The sequence below is a fragment of the Nerophis lumbriciformis genome, linkage group LG37, assembly GCF_033978685.3.
Source record: "Nerophis lumbriciformis linkage group LG37, RoL_Nlum_v2.1, whole genome shotgun sequence".
Classification (NCBI taxonomy): Eukaryota; Metazoa; Chordata; class Actinopteri; order Syngnathiformes; family Syngnathidae; genus Nerophis; species Nerophis lumbriciformis.
This window is the reverse complement of record NC_084584.2, coordinates 12,292,718-12,314,533: the sequence shown is the minus strand read 5'-3', so window position 1 is coordinate 12,314,533 and position 21,816 is coordinate 12,292,718. Positions and strand designations below refer to the sequence as shown.

The window sequence follows — 21,816 nt, the reverse complement described above, 5'->3', positions numbered from 1 at the left end:
CAATAGTGCATGGAGTGAGGTTCCCCACGTTGGAGAAAAATTAGCATGTCAATTTGCTTCCATGGTTGTTTTGGGGTCCATTTTGACCCCCCAAAAAACAAACATAAAAAGGTTTTCTATTAGTGTTTCAAAATAATCTATACAGTAGCATACGTAGTGAATGGAGTGAGGTTCCTCAGGTTGGAGAAATTAGCACGTCAAAGCTTCCGTAGTTGTGTGTTGACCTAAAAAAAACTAACATCAAAATGTTTATTAGTATTTGAAATTAGAGTATATACAATAGTGAATGGAGTGAGGTTCCCCGGACAGGAGAAATTAGCATCAATGCATTATTGTACGTCCCTGTACAGTACGTTCACACTATGCCACTCGTTTAGTCTGCGTGCTAACGCCAGGTGTGGCAGATATGGCAGCATGTGACTGATAGCATATGCTAATGTGACCGATAGCATGTGCTAATGTGACCGATAGCATGTGCTAATGTGACCGATAACAGCCGATGAAGGAGGTTTCATAATAACATACCTGGCCTCAATGCTCGGCACACCTGCACAGGCTAATAAAGATAACTTTTTTATCAATAATAACAGAGTGTTCAATTGATAACACCAAAGCTCCTCTGCAGCCCGTCTAGGCAGAAGACTAGTTAGACCGGAATAATTCCACTCGATGTGTTTGAGTTGCTGTTAAGTACGTTATTTTTTGTATTTTATTCGTTAAAATCAGAAAAAATATTGACAGGTATGGAATTTTCTCCAACATAGGGAACCTCACTCCATTCATGTTACACCGTGTGTATTTGCAGTTTCCCCCGCAGCCTGTTTAGGCAGCAAACTAGTTAGGCTTGAATAAACCGATAGAGACGCCTGCCAGCATAGTGTCAAAGTTGCAGTGACGTAGACATATTGGCATGCTAACTTCTCACACATAGGGAACCTCACTCTTTTCATGTTAAACTTAATGTCTGAGTGGTTCACGCTGCAACCCATCTAGGCAGCAGACTAGTTAGGCCTGAAATATTGTGCCTGCAGTATACAGACGTGCTCATTTTTATCCAAACTGGGGAACCTCACTCCATTCATGTTACACTGTGTGTATTTGCAGTTTCCCCCGCAACCTGTTTAGGCAGCAAACTAGTTAGGCTTGAATAAACCGATAGAGACGCCTGCCAGCATAGTGTCAAAGTTGCAGTGACGTAGACATATTGGCATGCTAACTTCTCACACATAGGGAACCTCACTCTTTTCATGTTAAACTTAATGTCTGAGTGGTTCACGCTGCAACCCATCTAGGCAGCAGACTAGTTAGGCCTGAAATATTGTGCCTGCAGTATACAGACGTGCTCATTTTTATCCAAACTGGGGAACCTCACTCCATTCATGTTACACTGTGTGTATTTGCAGTTTCCCCCGCAGCCTGTTTAGGCAGCAAACTAGTTAGGCTTGAATAAACCGATAGAGACGTCTGTTAGCAAGGTGTCAAAGTTGCAGTGACGTAGACATATTGGCATGCTAACTTCTCCAACATAGGGAACCTCACTCTTTTCATGTTAAAATTAATGTCTGAGTGGTTCACGCTGCAACCCATCTAGGCAGCAGACTAGTTAGGCCAGAAATATTGTGCCTGCAGAATACAGACGTGTTCATTTTTACCCAAACTGGGGAACCTCACTCCATTCATGTTACACCGTGTGTATTTGCAGTTTCCCCCGCAGCCTGTTTAGGCAGCAAACTAGTTAGGCTTGAATAAACCGATAGAGACGTCTGTTAGCAAGGTGTCAAAGTTGCAGTGAAGTAGACATATTGGCATGCTAACGTCTCCAACATAGGGAACCTCACTCTTTTCATGTTAAAATTAATGTCTGAGTGGTTCACGCTGCAACCCATCTAGGCAACAGACTAGTTAGGCCTGAAATATTGTGCCTGCAAAATACAGACGTGCTCATTGTTATCCAAACAGCGGATCCTCACTCCATTCATGTTACACCGTGCGTCTTTGAAGTTTCCTCCGCAGCCTGTTTAGGCAGCAAACTAGTTAGGCTTGAATAAACTGATAGAGGCGTCTGTTAGCAAGGTGTCAAAGTTGCAGTGACGTAGACATATTGGCATGCTAACGTCTCCAACATAGGGAACCTCACTCTTTTCATGTTAAAATTAATGTCTGAGTGGTTCACGCTGCAACCCATCTAGGCAACAGACTAGTTAGGCCTGAAATATTGTGCCTGCAAAATACAGACGTGCTCATTGTTATCCAAACAGCGGATCCTCACTCCATTCATGTTACACCGTGCGTCTTTGAAGTTTCCTCCGCAGCCTGTTTAGGCAGCAAACTAGTTAGGCTTGAATAAACTGATAGAGGCGTCTGTTAGCAAGGTGTCAAAGTTGCAGTGACGTAGACATATTGGCATGCTAACTTCTCCAACATAGGGAATGTCACTCTTTTCATGTTAAACTATATGTCTGAGTGGTTCACGCTGCAACCCGTCTAGGCAGCAGACTAGTTTGGCCTGAAATATTGTGCCTGCAAAATACAGCATGGTATCAAAGTTGCAGTGACGTAGACATATTGGCATGCTAACTTCTCCAACCTAGGGTACCTCACTCCTTTCATGTTACACTGTATGTCTATGTGTTGTCTACCGCAGCCCGTCTAGGCAGCACACTTGTTAGACTTGAACCATTGTAAATCCAAAATGCAGACACCGTGCTAACTTTTCCCCAGCCTAGGGAGCCTCCTTTCTTTAATGTTACACTGTGAGTCTGTGTTGTCTTCTGCAGCCCGTTTAGGCAGAAAACTAGTTAGGCTAGAATACACTCATAGATAGAAACGCCTGCTCGCAAGCTTTCAATGTTGCAGGGGATGTGGACATATTGGCAAGCTAGCTTTTACAAATTAGGGAACCTCGCTCTTTTCATTTAACTATGTGTTGTCTTCTGCAGCCCGTCTAGGCAGCAGACTAGTTAGGCTAGAATACACTGATAGAAACACCTGCTATCAAGGTGTCAATGTTTCAGGGATGTAGACAAATTGTCAAGCTAACTTTTACAAACTAGGGAACTTTGCTCTTTTCATGTTACTGTGTAATGGTATCTGCAGCCCGTCTAGGCAGCAGACTAGTTAGGCCTGATTCATTGTACATCCAAAATGCAAAGAGTGTGCTCATTTTTCCCTACCCTAGGGAACCTTGCTCCTTTAATGTTACACTCTGAATCTATGTATTGTCTTATGCAGCCCGTTCAGGCAGCAAGCTAGTTAGGCTAGAACACACTGATAGATAGAAACACCTGCTAGCAAGGTGTCATTGTTGCAAGGGATGTGGACATATTGGCGAGCTAACCTTTACAAACTAGGGTAACCTTGCTCTTTTTATGTTACTATGGGTTGTCTACTGCAGCCCGTCGAGGCAGCATATTAGTCAGGCCTGAATCGTTGGACATCCAAAATGCAGACACGGTGCTAATTTCCCCCCAGCCAAGGTAACCTTGCTCCCTTAACGTTTCACTCTGAGTCTATGTGTTGTCTTCTGCAGCCCGTTGAGGCAGCAAACTAGTTAGGCTGAAATACCCTGATAGATAGAAACACCTGGTAGCAGGTTGTCAACGTTGCAGGAGATATTATATTGGCGAGCTAACTTTTACCAACTCGGGGAACCTCACTCTTTTCATGTTACTATGTGGTGACTACTGCAGCCCGTCTAGGCAGCAGACTAGTTAGGCGTGAATTGTACATCCAAAATGCAGACATCTGGCAAATGTTACCCAACAAGGGGAACCTCACTCCATTACTATTATTGATTGTATCCTGTTTCGGTTTCTACGACATGTGCCTTCAGTTTGGATGGGTTTGGATTTGGCCTGCAGCCCCTTTAGGCAGCATGATGAAGATATCAAGTGTGACCAGCAAAGCACAAAATGGTGGCTGAGAAAGCCATTAGGAGGCATGAAGGTGTTGTGGGGCTTCAGGTGCTGATGGGAGTCCCGGAACTAGATGGGTTGCGTGTGTCGTGGAAATGTTGGCGAGGAAAACCAGCACAGGGTTGAGTAGGAGGGCAAAGAAAAACCACCAGACTGACCCCCCCGCCCCCCTGCTACTACAGGCCCTTCTTGCATATTTGCATGCGTGCGGATTAAAAGCTCTCTTGTTGGACGATCCCGTTACCGCGGGTCTCCTCCACGCCGTCTTCGCCCGCTCAGCTGTTGAGGGTCGTCACGGAGACGCCCAAAGGACCCTGCTGCACACCCCCGTCCAGGTGGTACTCTCCCGTCCGTCAACACCCTTTTCCTGCAGGCGGCCTGTGGCACGGGGCGAGGGTTCACAGAACACAGATTGTAGTGAAAGATTTATCAAAACAACCCAGATTTATCATAAATCAGTAAATATTTATCATAACTCAGATTTATCATAAATCAGTAAATATTTATCATAACTCAGATTTTTAATAACTCAGTAAATATTTATCATAACTCAGATTTATCATAAATCAGTAAATATTTATCATAACTCAGTAAATATTTATCATAACTCAGATTTATCATAAATCAGTAAATATTTATCATAACTCAGATTTATGGTAAATGAGTAAATATTTATCATAACTCAGATTTATGGTAAATGAGTAAATATTTATCATAACTCAGTATATATTTATCAAAGCTCAGTAAATATTTATTATAACTCAGATTTATCATAAATTAGTAAATATTTATCATAACTCAGTTTTATCATATATCAGTAAATATTTATCATAACAACTCAGATTTATCATAAATCAGTAAATATTTATCATAAATCAGATTTATCAAAACTAAGTTAATATCATAAATCATTAAATATTTATCATAACTCAGAAAATATTTATTATAACTCAGACTTATCATAAATCAGTAAATATGTATCATAACCCAGTAAATATTTATTATACCTCAGACTTATCATGAATCAGTAAAGATTTATCCTAAATCAGTAAATATTTATCATAACTCAGTAAATATTTATTGTAACTCAGATTTATCATAATCAGTAACTATTTATCATAATTCAGTAAATATTTATCACAACTCAGATGTATCATAACTCAGTAAAATGTATCATTACTCAGTTTTATCATAAATCAGTAAATATTTATCATAACTCAGATTTATGGTAAATGAGTAAATATTTATCATAACTCAGATTTATGGTAAATGAGTAAATATTTATCATAACTCAGATTTATCATAAAGTAGTAACTATTTATCATAACTCAGTATATATTTATCAAAGCTCAGTAAATATTTATTATAACTCAGATTTATCATAAATTAGTAAATATTTATCATAACTCAGTTTTATCATATATCAGTAAATATTTATCATAACAACTCAGATTTATCATAAATCAGTAAATATCATAAATCAGATTTATCATAACTAAGTTAATATCATAAATCATTAAATATTTATCATAACTCAGAAAATATTTATTATACCTCAGACTTATCATAAATCAGTAAAGATTTATCCTAAATCAGTAAATATTTATCATAACTCAGTAAATATTTATTGTAACTCAGATTTATCATAAATCAGTAAATATTTATCATAATTCAGTAAATATTTATCACAACTCAGATGTATCATAACTCGGTAAAAATGTATCATAACTCAGTTTTGTCATAAATCAGTAAATTTTGATCATAACTCAGTAAATATTTATCATAATTCACTAAATATTTATCACAACTCAGATTCATCATAACTCAGTAAATATTTATCATAACTCAGTTTTATCATAAATCAGTAAATATCTATCATAACTAAGATGTGCCATAACTCAGTAAATATGTATCATAACTCAGTTTAATCACAACTCAGTAAATATTTATCGTAACAACTCAGATTTATCATAAATCAGTAAATATTTATCATGAATCAGATTTATCATAAATCAGTAAATATTTATCATAACTCAGTAAATATTTATGATAACTCAGATTTATCATAAATCAGTAAATATGTATCATAACTCAGTAAATATTAATCACAACTCAGATTTTATCATAACTCAGTAAATATTTATTATAATTCAGTTTTATTATAAATCAGTAAATATTTATCATAACTCAGTTTTATCGTAAATCAGTGACTATTTATCATAACTCAGATTTATCATAAATCAGTAACTATTTATCATAACTTAGTAAATATTTATCATAACTCAGATTTATCATAAATCAGAAAATATTTATCATAACTCAGTAAATATTTATTATAACTCAGATTTATTATTAATCAGTAAATATTTATCATAACACAGTAAATATTTATCATAACTCAGTAAATCTTCATCATAACTAAGTTTTATCATAAATCAGTAAATATTTATCATAACTCAGATGTGCCATAACTCAGTAAATATTTATGATGAATCAGAAATATCATAAATCAGTAAATATTTATCATAACTCAGATGTACCATAACTCAGTAAATATTTATGATGAATCAGAATTATCATAAATAAGTAAATATTTATTATAACTTGGATTTATCATAAATCAGTAAATATTTGTCATAACTCAGATGTATCAGGAATCAGTCAATTGTGATTATTATGATTATTATTAATATTATTATCATTATTATTATATTGATACTTACAGCCATAATATTAATATTTACTTAGAATATTTATATGTATTATTTGTACTATAATATTAACATTTACTAGTAATATTTTTATGTATTATTTGTACTATAATTTGAATATGTAATAAGAATATGTATAGGTATTACTTTTACTACAACATTAATATTTACTGAGAATATTTTTTAGATATTACTTATTATCTAATATTGATATGTACTTAGAATGTGTATATGTAATATGTGTAATATAATATTAAAATGTACAGAGATTATTTATTATTCATCCTATAATATTTTAATTTACTGATAATATTTATTGGTATTTGTTGTACTATAGTTAGTATTTATTGATAGTGTTGAATTTATATTTGTTTTCACATTTTAATATTTACTGAGAATATCCACATGTATTATTTATATAACCTGATAATATTAATTTGTAGTAAAATATTAATATTTACTGAGAATATTTCAAGTAGTATGTAGTTTTCTGCAACATAAATAACAAAATAGTAGTGTACTCTGTCTGATAAAAGATCTTTGACTAGCAGTAGGTCCTCAAAAACAGCAGAATATTCCTGTCGTATAGAGGATCTTTGACTAACAGTAGGTCCTCAAAAACAGTAGAGTATTCCTGTCATTTAGAGGATCTTTGACTAGAAGTAGGTCCTTTTTAAAACAGTAGAATATTTCTGTCTGATAAAGGATCTTTGACTAGCAGGAGGTCCTCAAAAACAGCAGAATATTCCTGTCGTGTAGAGGATCTTTGACTAGCAGTAGGTGCTGAAAAACAGCAGCATATTCCCGTGACGTAGAGGATCTATGACTAGCAGTAGGTCCTCAAAAACAGCAGAATATTCCTGTCGTATAGAGAACCTTTGACTAACAGTAGGTCCTCAAAAACAGTAGAGTATTCCTGTGATGTAGAGGATCTTTGACTAGAAGTAGGTCCACAACAACAGGAGAGTATTTCTGTCATTTAGATGATGTTTGACTGGCAGTAGGTCTTGAAAAACAGCACAGTGTTCTTGTCACATAGAGGATCTTTGACTCGCAGTACATCCACAAAAACTAGTGGGGCATTTCTGTTGTATAGAGGATCTTTGACTAACAGTAGGTCCTGAAAAACAGCAACATATTTCTGTCATATAGAGGATCTTTGACTCGCAGTACGTCCAAAAAAACTAGTGGGGCATTTCTGTTGTATAGAGGATCTTTGACAAACACTAGGTTCTGAAAAACAGCAACATATTTCTGTCATATAGAGTATCTTTGACTAGCAGTATAGGTCCTTAAAAACAGAAGCATATTCCTGTCGTATAGAGGATCTTTGACTGGATGTTGGTCCTCAAAAACAGCAGCTTATTCCTGTCATATAGAGAGAGGACCTTTGACTAGAAGTAGGTCCTGAAAAACAGCAGCATATCCCTGTCATATAGAGGATCTTTGACTAGCATTATAGGTCCTCCAAAACAGAAGTATATTCTTGTCGTATAGATGATCTTTGACTGGCAGTAGGTCCTCAAAAACAGCAGCTTATTCCTGTTATAGAGAGAGGACCTTTGACTAGAAGTAGGTCCTGAAAAACAGCAGCGCATTCCTGCCATGGAGAGGATCTTTGACTAGCATTATAGGTCCTCCAAAACAGAAGCATAGTCTTGTCGTATAGAGGATCTTTGACTGGCAGTAGGTCCTCAAAATCAGTAGCTTATTCCTGTCGTATAGAGGATCGTTGACTAGAATTAGGTCCTTTTAAAACAGTAGAATATTTCTGTCTGATAAAGGATCTTTGACTAGCAGGAGGTCCTCAAAAACAGCAGAATATTCCTGTCGTGTAAAGGATCTTTGACTAGCAGTAGGTGCTGAAAAACAGCAACATATTCCTGTGATGTAGAGGATCTTTGACTAGCAGTAGGTCCTCAAAACCAGCAGAATATTCCTGTCGTATAGAGGATCTTTGACTAACAGTAGGTCCTCAAAAACAGTAGAGTATTCCTGTGATGTAGAGGATCTTTGACTAGAAGTAGGTCCACAACAACAGGAGAGTATTTCTGTCATTTAGATGATGTTTGACTGGCAGTAGGTCTTGAAAAACAGCACAGTGTTCTTGTCACATAGAGGATCTTTGACTCGCAGTACATCCACAAAAACTAGTGGGGCATTTCTGTTGTATAGAGGATCTTTGACCAACACTAGGTTCTGAAAAACAACAACATATTTCTGTCATATAGAGTATCTTTGACTAACAGTATAGGTCCTCAAAACAGAAGCATATTCCTGTCGTATAGAGGATCTTTGACTGGCAGTTGGTCCTCAAAAACAGCAGTTTATTCCTGTCATATAGAGAGAGGACCTTTTGACTAGAAGTAGGTCCTGAAAAACAGCAGCGTATTCCTGTCATGTAGAGGATCTTTGACCAGTTTTATAGGTCCTCAAAACAAAAGTATATTCTTGTCGTATAGATGATCTTTGACTGGCAGTAGGTCCTCAAAAACAGCAGCTTATTCCTGTCATATAGAGAGAGGACCTTTGACTAGAAGTAGGTCCTGAAAAACAGCAGCGTATTCCTGCCATGGAGAGGATCTTTGACTAGCATTATAGATCCTCGAAAACAGATGTATATTCTTGTCGTATAGATGATTTTGACTGGCAGTAGGTCCTCAAAATCAGTAGCTTATTCCTGTCATATAGACGATCTTTGACCTGAAGTAGGTCCTTTTTAAAACAGTAGACTATTTCTGTCTGATAAAGGATCTTTGACTAGCAGGAGGTCCTCAAAAACAGCAGAATATTCCTGTCGTGTAGAGGATCTTTGACTAGCAGTAGGTGCTGAAAAACAGCAGCATATTCCTGTGACGTAGAGGATCTATGACTAGCAGTAGGTCCTCAAAAACAGCAGAATATTCCTGTCGTATTGAGGATCTTTGACTAACAGTAGTTCCTCACAAACAGTAGAGTATTCTTGTGATGTAGAGGATCTTTGACTAGAAGTAGGTCCACAACAACAGGAGAGTATTTCTGTCATTTAGATGATGTTTGACTAGCAGTAGGTCCTGAAAAACAGCACAGTGTTCTTGTCACGTAGAAGATCTTTGACTCGCAGTACGTCCACAAAAACTAGTGGGGCATTTCTGTTGTATAGAGGATCTTTGACTAACACTAGGTCCTGAAAAACAGTAGAGTATTTCTGTTGTATAGAGGATCTTTGACTAACACTAGGTTCTGAAAAACAGCAACATATTTCTGTTATATAGAGGATCTTTGACTCGCAGTACATCCACAAAAACTAGTGGGGCATTTCTGTTGTATAGAGGATCTTTGACTAGAAGTAGGTCCACAACAACAGGAGAGTATTTCTGTCATTTAGATGATGTTTGACTGGCAGTAGGTCCTGAAAAACAGCACAGTGTTCTTGTCACATAGAGGATCTTTGACTTGCAGTACGTCCACAAAAACTAGTGGGGCATTTCTGTTGTATAGAGGATCTTTGACTAGAAGTAGGTCCACAACAACAGGAGAGTATTTCTGTCATTTTGATGATGTTTGACTGGCAGTAGGTCTTGAAAAACAGCACAGTGTTCTTGTCACATAGAGGATCTTTGACTCGCAGTACATCCACAAAAACTAGTGGGGCATTTCTGTTGTATAGAGGATCTTTGACTAACAGTAGGTCCTGAAAAACAGCAACATATTTCTGTCATATAGAGGATCTTTGACTCGCAGTACATCCACAAAAACTAGTGGGGCATTTCTGTTGTATAGAGGATCTTTGACTAGAAGTAGGTCCACAACAACAGGAGAGTATTTCTGTCATTTAGATGATGTTTGACTGGCAGTAGGTCCTGAAAAACCCGCACAGTGTTCTTGTCACATAGAGGATCTTTGACTCGCAGTACATCCACAAAAACTAGTGGGGCATTTCTGTTGTGTAGAGGATCTTTGACTAACACTAGGTTCTGAAAAACAGCAACATATTTCTGTCACATAGAGGATCTTTGACTCGCAGTACGTCCACAAAAACTAGTGGGGCATTTCTGTCATATAGAGGATCTTTGACTGACAAAGCAAATTGCTCTTTTTAATCAGTAGCTTTGATCAAAGAGTGATTAGTACTGACGTCAAATTAGAAATCAGAAATGTTGATTAGGAGGGAGAATTGTGTGTAAAATTGGTTGTCGGTTTTTGTTTCACTTTTTTGTTGGCCTCGCCAAAATTTGTGTTGTCGGTTTTTGTGTCACTTTTTTTGTTGGCCTCGCCAAAGGTGACATCACACACAGGGCGGTCACATGACACAGTTAGGGCAGGGGAGTCCCACCCCCCCCCCCCCACACACACACACACACACACTCTTAACAGATATCATGCCTCCACAGCCTCGCTGCTCGTGTGTCGTTACACAACAGACTGTGTGTGTGTGTGTGTGTGTGTGTCACTGTTGTGCATTTAGAAGGCCGCGCCCCCTGGGGGCATGTACCCCCCCAACACACACACACACACACACACACACACACACCGCACCTGTTTCTATCCCTCCCCCGACAATCACAGGAGCAAAGGTGAAGGAAGTGTTTTTAATCATAAAATGATAAAAAATAACAATAAATATTTCCATGTGACCCCCACCCCCCCCATGTACAAAACACGTCACATGTTGGTCAAACTTGTCATTGGCCAAGGTCACACTTGGAGTGGCGAACAGCGGACACTTGATTAGGTACGCGTATCTGCCTCCGGGATAGCGTGTTATGAATGATCAACTTGTTTTTATTGAGCTGCTGCAACACACAGCTCTCCCTCCCGTGTGGCTGAAGAAGGTGAAAGTGTGACTTCTTTTTACACTTGAAACAAATGATTCCGCCTGAAATATGAACTAGGAATTGTATTTTGGGGCCAATGTGTTTGTAAAGTTGTCATGTGTTTACTGTAAGTCACCACTAGGGGTGCTGCACAACATCCATTCACGGCCGAATGGCGACTCGTGCTCACTGGCTCCATCCAAGAAGGTGTTGTTTGCTGCATGCTTTGAGGAGGGAAAAAATGAGCGCCACCTGGTGGACGAGATCAAAATTGAACGCCAGTCATCCAACTGTAAAAAAAATAATAATACAAAAATAGCATAAAACATTTGTTAGTTTGTGTAAAATTAAACTTGAGTTAAAAAGTGACATTGACAGACAGAAATGTTTTAGTCAATAGGAACAAATATGTCACTTTGGGGGTTTTGGATGCAAAGTTCTTAAATCTCAGTGAAATGATTAATAAAATATTATAGGCTAAAATGGGGGGGCACTAATGAAAACAATAAATGTTACCAATAAAATAAAATAAATATATTATTTGTTAAATTAATATATTTATTTTTATTAATGTTATATTATCTATACATTTTACTACAAATGTTACCAATAAAATAAATATTTTTTGTTAACTTAATATTTTTATTTTTATTTTATTGGTAACATTTATTGTTTTCATTAGTCTCCCCCTTTTTTTCTTCTTTTTTTAAAAAATACGTATATAGTAGCCTATAATATTTTATTAATCATTTCACTTAAATTGTGTTATTATGAATACAGTCAATGTAATATTTGCGATATGATATTAATATTTACTGACAATATTTACATGTATTATTTTTACTATAATCTACTGAGAATATTATACGTATTATTTGTACTATACAATACATTTTGGCTCGGAATATTATTATATTTGTACTATTAAATTAGTATTTATTTGGAATATGTATCTGTATTATTTGTACTAAAATACTTCTATTTTTAATATTTACTTGGAATTTGTATCTGTATTATTTGTACTAAAATATATGTATTTATATAATGTCATATATTTGTACTATAATAATATTGAGAATATTCATATGTAGTATTTGTACTATTATTTACTTAGAATATGTATATATATTATTTGTACTATATTATTAATATATACTGAGAAAAGGGTGTATATATTTGTATTATAATATTATTTATTTAGAATATGTAAATGTATTATTTTTACAAAAAAATATATTTACTGATGTTTGTATGTAAGATTTGTACTATAGTATTAGCTACTAAGAATATTTATATGTATTATTTGCACTACAATATTATCATTTCTTGATAATATTTTATGTATTTGTACTGTAATATAAATAAATAATATATACTGAGAATATGTAAATGTATTAATTGTACTATAATATTAATATCGAGTGAGAATATTTATATGTATTATTTGTACTATAATATTATTTACTTCGAAAATTAACATGTATTTCTTGTACTATAATGTTAATATTTACTTAGAATATTAATGTGTTATTTGTACTATATGTTATATACTGAGAATATGTTTATGTATTATTTGTGCTATAGTATTAATATTAGAATATTAATGTGTATTATTTGTACTATAATATTGTTACATACTGAGAATATGCATATGTATTATTTGTATTATAATATTAACATTTACTTAGAATATTAATATGTATTAGTTGTACTATAATATTTGTATATACTGAGAATATGTATATGTATTTTTCTACTATATTATTAATATTTACTTAGAATAATTATTTGTACTATAATAATATCTACCGAGATTATTTATATGAATCATTTGTACTATAATATTAACAGTTAATATGACAGAAAACTGTTTCTGTCATATAGAGGATCTTTGACTAACAGGAGATCCTCAAAAACAGCAAAATATTTTTGTCATAAAGAGGATCTTTGATTTGTAGGATGTCCTCAAAAACAGCAAAATATTCTTGTCATTTAGAGGATCTTTGACTTGTAGGAGGTCCTCAAAAACAGCAAACTGTTTTTGTTCATATGGAGGATCTTTGATTTGCAGGAGGTCCTCAAAAACAGCAAACTGTTTTTGTCATAAAGACGATCTTTGATTTGTAGGATGTCCTCAAAAACAGAAAACTGTTTCTGTCATATAGAGGATCTTTGACTATCAGGAGATCCTCAAAAACAGCAAACTGTTTTTGTCATAAAGAGGATCTTTGATTTGTAGGATGTCCTCAAAAACAGAAAACTGTTTCTGTCATATAGAGGATCTTTGACTAACAGGAGATCCTCAAAAACAGCAAAATATTTTTGTCATAAAGAGGATCTGTGATTTGTAGGATGTCCTCAAAAACAGAAAACTGTTTCTGTCATATAGAGGATCTTTGACGAACAGGAGATCCTCAAAAACAGCAAATTATTCTTGTCATGTAGAGGATCTTTGACTTGTAGGAGGTCCTCAAAAACAGCAAGCTGTTTTTGTTCATATAGAGGATCTTTGATTTGCAGGAGGTCCTCAAAAACAGCAAACTGTTTTTGTCATAAAGAGGATATTTGCGTAACAGGAGATCCTCAAAAACAGCAAAATATTCTTGTCATATAGAGGATCTTTGACTAACAGGAGATCCTCAAAAACAGCAAAATATTCTTGTCATAAAGAGGATCTTTGACTTGTAGGAGGTCCTCAAAAACAGCAAACTGTTTTTGTTCATATAGAGGATCTTTGATTTGCAGGAGGTCCTCAAAAACAACAAACTGTTTTTGTCATAAAGAGGATCTTTGATTTGTGGGATGTCCTCAAAAACAGAAAACCGTTTCTGTCATATAGAGGATCTTTGACTAACAGGAGATCCTCAAAAACAGCAAAATATTCTTGTCATATAGATGATCTTTGACTTGTAGGAGGTCCTCAAAAACAGCAAACTGTTTTTGTTCATTTAGAGGATCTTTGACTTGTAGAAGGTCCTCAAAAACAGCAAACTGTTTTTGTCATAAAAAGGATCTTTGATTTGTAGGATGTCCTCAAAAACAGAAAACTGTTTCTGTCATATATGTACTATAATATTAACAGTTAATGATCATATTTTATGTATTATTTGTACTATGTTATATACTGAGAATATGTAAATGTATTATTTGTACTATAATCTTAATATCTACTGAGAATATTTATATGTATTATTTGTACTATAATGTTATATACTGAAAATATTTATATGTATTATTTGTACTATAATGTTGTATACTGAGAATATGTACATGTATTATTTGTACTATAACATTAATATTCACTGAGAATATATATATGTATAATTTGTACTATAATATTGTTATATACTGAGAATATGTATATGTATTATTCGTACTATGATATTAATATGCAATTCGAATATTTACATGTATTATTTGTACTATAATATTAACAGTTAATGATCATATTGTATGTATTATTTGGACTATAATATTAATATCTACTGAGATTATTTATATGAATTATTTGTACTGTAATAACAGTCAATGATCATATTTTATGCATTATTTGCACTATAATGTTATAAACTGAGAATATGTATATGTATTGTACTATAATATTAATATTTACTGAGAATATGTATATGTAATATTTGTACTATAATATTAATATTCACTTAGAATATTTATGTGCTATTTGTACTATAATATGAATATTTACATATAATATTTTAATATTTTATTTGTACTATAATAATAATAATAATAATAACTGATAATATTTTGTATGTATTATTTGTATCATAATATTGAATTTGACTGATAATATTTATATACTATGGATTATTAAATACATTTACTCAGCAAGTTGCTGGAAATGATGCTGAAATATGATCTATATCTATCTATCTATCTATCTATCTATCTATCTATCTATCTATCTATCTATCTATCTATCTATCTATCTATCTATCTATCTATCTATCTATCTATCTATCTATCAAATAGAAATGTGGGCGTGCGTGCGTGAGCGTGCATGTGACGTTCACAGCCTGCCGGGTTCGCGCGCGCCCTCACGCACGGACGCACGCACGTCCGTCCACCTGGCCGCTCGCCCCCGTCGGACACCCACTAAAAGTGATCGAGACGCGCGCGGGACAGGACAGGAGCGGCGCGATGAAGTCCGCAGGTGACGTCACGCGTGTCCGTGCGGCTCCGTGACTTTTGAGCGCCTCAACTTTCACTTGTCTTCTTCTTCTTCTTCTTCTTCTTTTCTCGGGACTTGTTCTTTTTTTACATTTCGGATGGAGAACTCGCGTGGAGAACTTGCGCCAAACTTTGCGCCCCCGCGGCGGCCGATCACGTGAAGAAAGCGACCCCCCCTCCCCCTCCCCCTCCCGCCCCCCATGCTGGGCAGCCCGTCCGACAACGGCGGCGTCAGGATGCTGGCGCCCCCGGCCCCGAGCGACGACCGGCGGGTGGAGTTTGTGGCGCTCACCGCCGTCCACACGGAGAGGAGCGAGCCGTCCACGCCGGAGCGAGGGCTGCCGTCTCACCGCACCGGGCTGCTGGGCACGCCGCTGCCGGGACCTCCGGGACCCCGGGCCCACACGTCCGCCTCCAGCAAGCGCTTCCGAAAGTTGCAGAACTGCTTGTACAACGTGCTGGAGAGACCGCGGGGATGGGCCTTCATCTACCATGTCTTCATGTGAGTCTCCTTCTTCTTCTTCTTCATCTACCATGTCTTCATGTGAGTCTCCTTCTTCTTCTTCTTCATCTACCATGTCTTCATGTGAGTCTCCTTCTTCTTCTTCTTCATCTACCATGTCTTCATGTGAGTCTCCTTCTTCTTCTTCTTCATCTACCATGTCTTCATGTGAGTCTCCTTCTTCTTCTTCTTCATCTACCATGTCTTCATGTGAGTCTCCTTCTTCTTCTTCTTCATCTACCATGTCTTCATGTGAGTCTCCTTCTTCTTCTTCATCTACCATGTCTTCATGTGAGTCTCCTTCTTCTTCATCATCTACCATGTCTTCATGTAAGTCTCCTTCTTCTTCTTCATCTACCATGTCTTCATGTAAGTCTACTTCTTCTTCATCTACCATGTTTTCATGTAAGTCTCCTTCTTCTTCTTCTACCATGTCTTCATGTGAGTCTTCTTCTTCTTCTTTAACCTCCATCTACCATGTTTTCATGTAAGTCTCCTTCTTCTTCTTCTACCATGTCTTCATGTGAGTCTTCTTCTTCTTCTTTAACCTCCATCTACCATGTTTTCATGTAAGTCTCCTTCTTCTTCTTCTTCTTCTTCATCTACCATGTCTTCTTGTGAGTCTCCTTCTTCTTCATCTACCATGTCTTCATGTAAGTCTTCTTCTTCTTCATCTACCATGTCTTCATGTAAGTCTCCTTCTTCTTCATCTACCATGTCTTCATGTAAGTCTCCTTCTTCATCTACCATGTCTTCATGTAAGTCTCCTTCTTCTTCTTCGTCTACCATGTTTTCATGTGAGTCTTCTTCTTCATCTACCTTGTCTCCATGTAAGTCTTCTTCTTCTTCTTTAACCTCCTTCATCTACCATGTTTTCATTTAACTCTCATTCTTCTTCATCTACCATGTCTCCATGTAAGTCTTCTTCTTCATCATCTACCATGTTTTCATGTGAGTCTCCTTCTTCTTCTTCATCTACCATGTCTTCATGTGAGTCTCCTTCTCCTTCTTCATCTACCATATTTTCATGTGAGTCTCCTTCTTCTTCTTCATCTACCATGTCTCCATGTAAGTCTTCGTCTTCTTTAACCTCCTTCATCTACCATGTTTTCATTCAACTCTCATTCTTCATCTACCATGTCTCCATGTAAGTCTTCTTCTTCTTTAACCTCCATCTACCATTTTTCATGTAAGTCTTCTTCTCCTTCATCTACCATGTCTTCATGTAAGTCTTCTTCTTCTTTACCCTCCTTCATCTACCATGTTTTCACGTGAGTCTTCTCCTTCTTCATCTACCATGTTTTCACATGAGTCTTTTCCTTCTTCATCTACCATGTTTTTATGTAAGTTTTCTCCTTCTTCTTCTCCTTAATCTACCATGTCTTCATGTAAGTCTTCTTCTCCTTCTTTAATCTAATTTTTTGTCAAGTTTATTCTTCAATTTTTTTGTCCTCATTCTTTGTCCTTCTTCTCCTCTTTGTTGTTAACTTCATTCTCCTTTTTGTCAAATTTATTCTCCTTTTCTCCTCATTCTTCTCCTCTTTTTTGTCCTCATTCTTGTCCTCTTTCTTCTCCTTATTCGAGTCCACTTTCTTGTCCTCTTTCTTCTCCATTTTTGTCTCCTCTTTCTTGTACACTTTCTTCTCCTCTTTCTTCTCCTTTTTCTAGTCCATTTTCTTGGCCTCTTTCCTGTCCTCTTTCTCATCCACTTTCTTCTCCTCTTTCTTCTCCTCTTTTTCATCCACTTTCTTCTCTTCTTTCTTCTCCACTTTCTTGTGGTCTTTCTCGTCCACTTTCTTCTCCTCTTTCTTCTCCACTTTCTTGTCCTTTCTCCTCTTCTTTCTAGTCCACTTTCTTCTCCTCTTCTCCTCTTTCTCGTCCACTTTCTTCTCTTTTTTGTTCTCCACTTTCTCGTCCTCTTTCTAGTCCACTTTCTTTTCCTCTATCTTCTCCACTTTCTTCTCCCTGTTCTAGTCCACTTTCTTCTCATCTTTCTTCTCCACTTCTCTTCTTTCTTGTCCTCTTTCCTGTCCTCTTTGTTCTCCACTTTCTTTGCACTCTTTCTTTTCATCCTTCTTCTCCACTTTCCTCTCCCTTTTCTAGTCCACTTTCTTGTCCTCTTTCCTATCCTCTTTCTCATCCTCTTTCTGGTCCTCTTTCTTTTCCTCTTCCTGGTCCTCTTTCTTCTCCACTTTCTTCTCATCTTTGTTCTCCACTTTCTTCTCAACTTCTCCTATTTCTAGTCCACTTTCTTCTCCACTTTATTGTCCTCTTTCCTGTCCTCTTTCTTCTCCTCTTGCTTCTCCGCTTTCTTGTACTCTTTCTTTTCATCCTTTTTCCTCTTTCATCTCCTCTTTCTTCTTCTCCTTCTTGTCCACTTTCTTCTCCTCTTCTTTGTCTTTGCCTCTCTTCTCTTTTTTTGTCATCCTTCTTCTCTTTTTGTCCACTTTATTATCCTCCTTCTCCTCCTCCTCTTTCTTCTCTTTTGTCCTTCTTGTTCTCCACTTTGTTCTCTACTTTCTTCTCCTCTGTTTTGTCCTTTATCTTGTCCTCCTTCTCGACTTTGTTCTCCACTTTCTTCTCTTTCTTCTTCTCTTCCTTGTCCACTTTCTTCACCACCTTATTCTCCTCTTTCTTTGTCCTCTTTCTTTGTTATCCTTCTTGTCCTCTTTCTTCTCCCTTTTCCTCTCCACTTGGTCTACTTCCATCTCGTCTTTCTGCTTGGAGGTCATTATCATCTCAGCTGTGGTGCTTCTCCTCCACATGACGTCCAGACGTCAGTCTCCTCTTTTCTGTCTGACAAGTCCTCCTGTCTCTCACACGACCTCATCAACAACTTTACAATCTTGCTGCTTGTTTCTCTTTAAAGTTGTTCAGAGTTCACTCATCACAGTAAATCATACGTTCATCTTTTATTCTTCATGACACTTTTTATAAATTCAAACTTTATAACAAAGGTCTCAACATGAAACACATCATTATATTGAAACTATTGCTGTCAATAAATAATTATTTAATATCAAATGTTTCACATTTTAAAAATTGGGAATAATCCAAATTAATCACGATTATCACTCTTATTCTGTTTTCCCATTGTTTATTCATGCTTACATTTTTAACTGTTCGGTATTTTTTCAATTTAAGGTACCTTATAAAATAAATTATTATTATTATAATTATTATTATTAGGGACCGAATGTCCCTTTGGGACAGAGGACCCTATTGTATTTGTAAGGTTTTATTATTATTATACCGCCGCCTCTTTGAGCTGTAATTTGACCCCCTTAACATGCTTCAAAATTCACCAAATTTGACACACACATCAGGACTGGCGAAATTGCAATCTAATAAAAAACAAAAACAAACTTAAAACTCAAAATTGCTCTAGCGCCCCCTAGGAAGAAAACAGACAAAACGGCCTGTAACTTCCAGTAGGAATGTCGTAGAAACATGAAACAAAAACCTCTATGTAGATCTCACTTAGACCTAGATTTCATACACTGACATCTTTCCGCAAAAATCAACAGGAAGTTTGCAATTCCCCCTTCAAAACAAAAGTTTTGTAAAAACGGTCACCTTTGCCTCTTTGAGCTGTAATTTGACCCCCTTAGCATGCTTCAAAACTCACCAAATTTGACACACACATCAGGACTGGCGAAAATTGCGATCTAATAAAAAAAACAACCTCAAAACTCAAAATTGCTCTAGCGCCCCCTAGGAAGTAAACACAGACAAAACCGCCTGTAACTTCCAGTAGGAATGTCGTAGAGACATGAAACAAAAACCTCTATGTAGGTCTCACTTAGACCTAGATTTCATACACTGACATCCTTCAGCAGAAATCAACAGGAAGTTTGCAATTCCCCCTTCAAAACAAACGTTTTGTAAAGACAGTCACCTTTGCCTCTTTGAGCTGTAATTTGACCCCCTTAACATGCTTCAAAACTCACCAAATTTGACACACACATCAGGACTGGCGAAAATTGCGATCTAATAAAAAAACAAAAAACAAACCTTAAAACTCAAAATTGCTCTAGTGCCCCCTAGGAAGAAAACACAGACAAAACTGCCTGTAACTTCCAGTAGGAATGTCGTAGAGACATGAAACAAAAACATCTATGTAGGTCTCACTTAGACCTACATTTCATATATTGACAACCCCCAGCAAAAATCAACAAGAAGTTTGCAATTCCCCCTTCAAAATAAAAGTTGGGTCAAAACAGTCACCTTTTTTTAAAAACATTATCTCCTCCGAGCGCGTTTGTCGTGTCGGCTTCAAACTAGCACAGGAGAGAGATTGCAATCTTCTGATTAAAAGTTGATGAAAGAGTTTTAATTACTGCTCCGGTTTGGATTTTATGTGCCGTCAAAGTCGGTCCCGTCCATCGCTGCTTGCAGCTTTAATTATTATTGTTGTTATTATTAAATCACCTTTATAAAAAGACCCCAGTATTTGGACACATGTTATTTTATTGTCAGAATTTCAAAGTTTCTAATCCGAATCTCAGTTCTTATTTGTTATGATTCTGAATTAATTACATTTTTTGTTTCAACATATTATTATTAGTCCTTTCAGGACTTTAAAAAATGTTTGTTGTGATCCAAAATGTCTGGCTTTTTTCAAATTTGTAAAACTGTATTGATATTTTACTCGTTTTATTGCACACAGACCTAAAAGTAGACACTAGACGGCCGAAAAAGCACAAACTCAGAACTTATTGTATTGTTTTCTTTCATTATAACTCATAATTGTAAATGAGAGATTATCATCACACTTCAACACGTCTAACATATAAATGCTGCCTCTTTGCTGGGTCAGCATTGCAAATGAAAATATGTTCGTCTGCATAAATGAATGTTAAATATATCAATACAGCCCTGCGATGAGGTGGCGACTTGTCCAGGGTGTACACCGCCTTCTGCCCGAATGCAGCTGAGATAGGCTCCAGCACCCCCCGCGACTCCACTAGGGACAAGCGGTAGAAAATGGATGGATGGATATATCAATACATGCTAAGTAGCAAGTCAATGTTTCTATACTACATTACCCAGAAGGCTTAGCACTGAAAATGTCAATGCAATTTAACGCGCTGCACAATTTTGCCTGATGGAGGCAGGGCGCTTTAACTGACATTTTACTGATGATTCTTAGCCCCTTCCTGCTCCATCACTGTTAAGAGTATGACCGTGGCCGGCGACTCGATGTCCAGCGCCAGCTCTTGACGTGTCGGGCGTTAGGACGGCCGAAGGTGATGTGTCACCTGACCTGAGCGAGACGCACACGTTATCCTTTTATGGACATGGCGTCCACCGGGAAATGGCGGCGCTGTCGCTCACCTTTGACCCCAAAAAATGCCGCGTCACGTCAGTCGGTGAAGCGCTTTCCTTCGATTGTCCTCGTCCGACCAAGAACGCCCTGTCAGTGCTGGCCAAAGGTCAAAGTTCACTCGCCGCGTATTTTTGTAAAGCGCGTCGGCGCTGATGTGCCTTTGCCAGCGCAGGACACGACAGTTGTCCCATGGACACGCCCCCTCCAATGTGGACACGCCCCCTGCTGGCCAGCAACCACGTGTGCAGCTGCTGCTCCAACGATGTGTTCATGTCCATGGGAAATCCCACACTCTGTTTCCCTAACACTCCGCAGCCTTGTTGTCTTTTCAGGGAAGGTCACCTCCACCCACAGCACAGCGCTCTTGTCATTTAGA

At 36.8% G+C, this 21,816-nt stretch overlaps 1 protein-coding gene across 2 annotated transcripts in view; it reads left to right on the top strand.

The window, feature by feature from the left end:
• Positions 1 to 21,816, top strand: part of LOC133577594 (potassium voltage-gated channel subfamily KQT member 4) — a 143,986-nt gene that overhangs the window by 12,770 nt on the left and 109,400 nt on the right. Inside the window, exon 1 of one of the 2 annotated variants that reach the window (XM_061931587.1) lies at positions 15,810 to 16,111. The exons of the other annotated variant lie outside the window; for it this stretch is intronic. Within the exon in view, the coding sequence (XP_061787571.1) occupies positions 15,810 to 16,111 (302 nt within the window). Of the gene's footprint in view, positions 1 to 15,809; positions 16,112 to 21,816 lie in introns of those variants that run through there. 2 annotated transcript variants of the gene reach the window in all.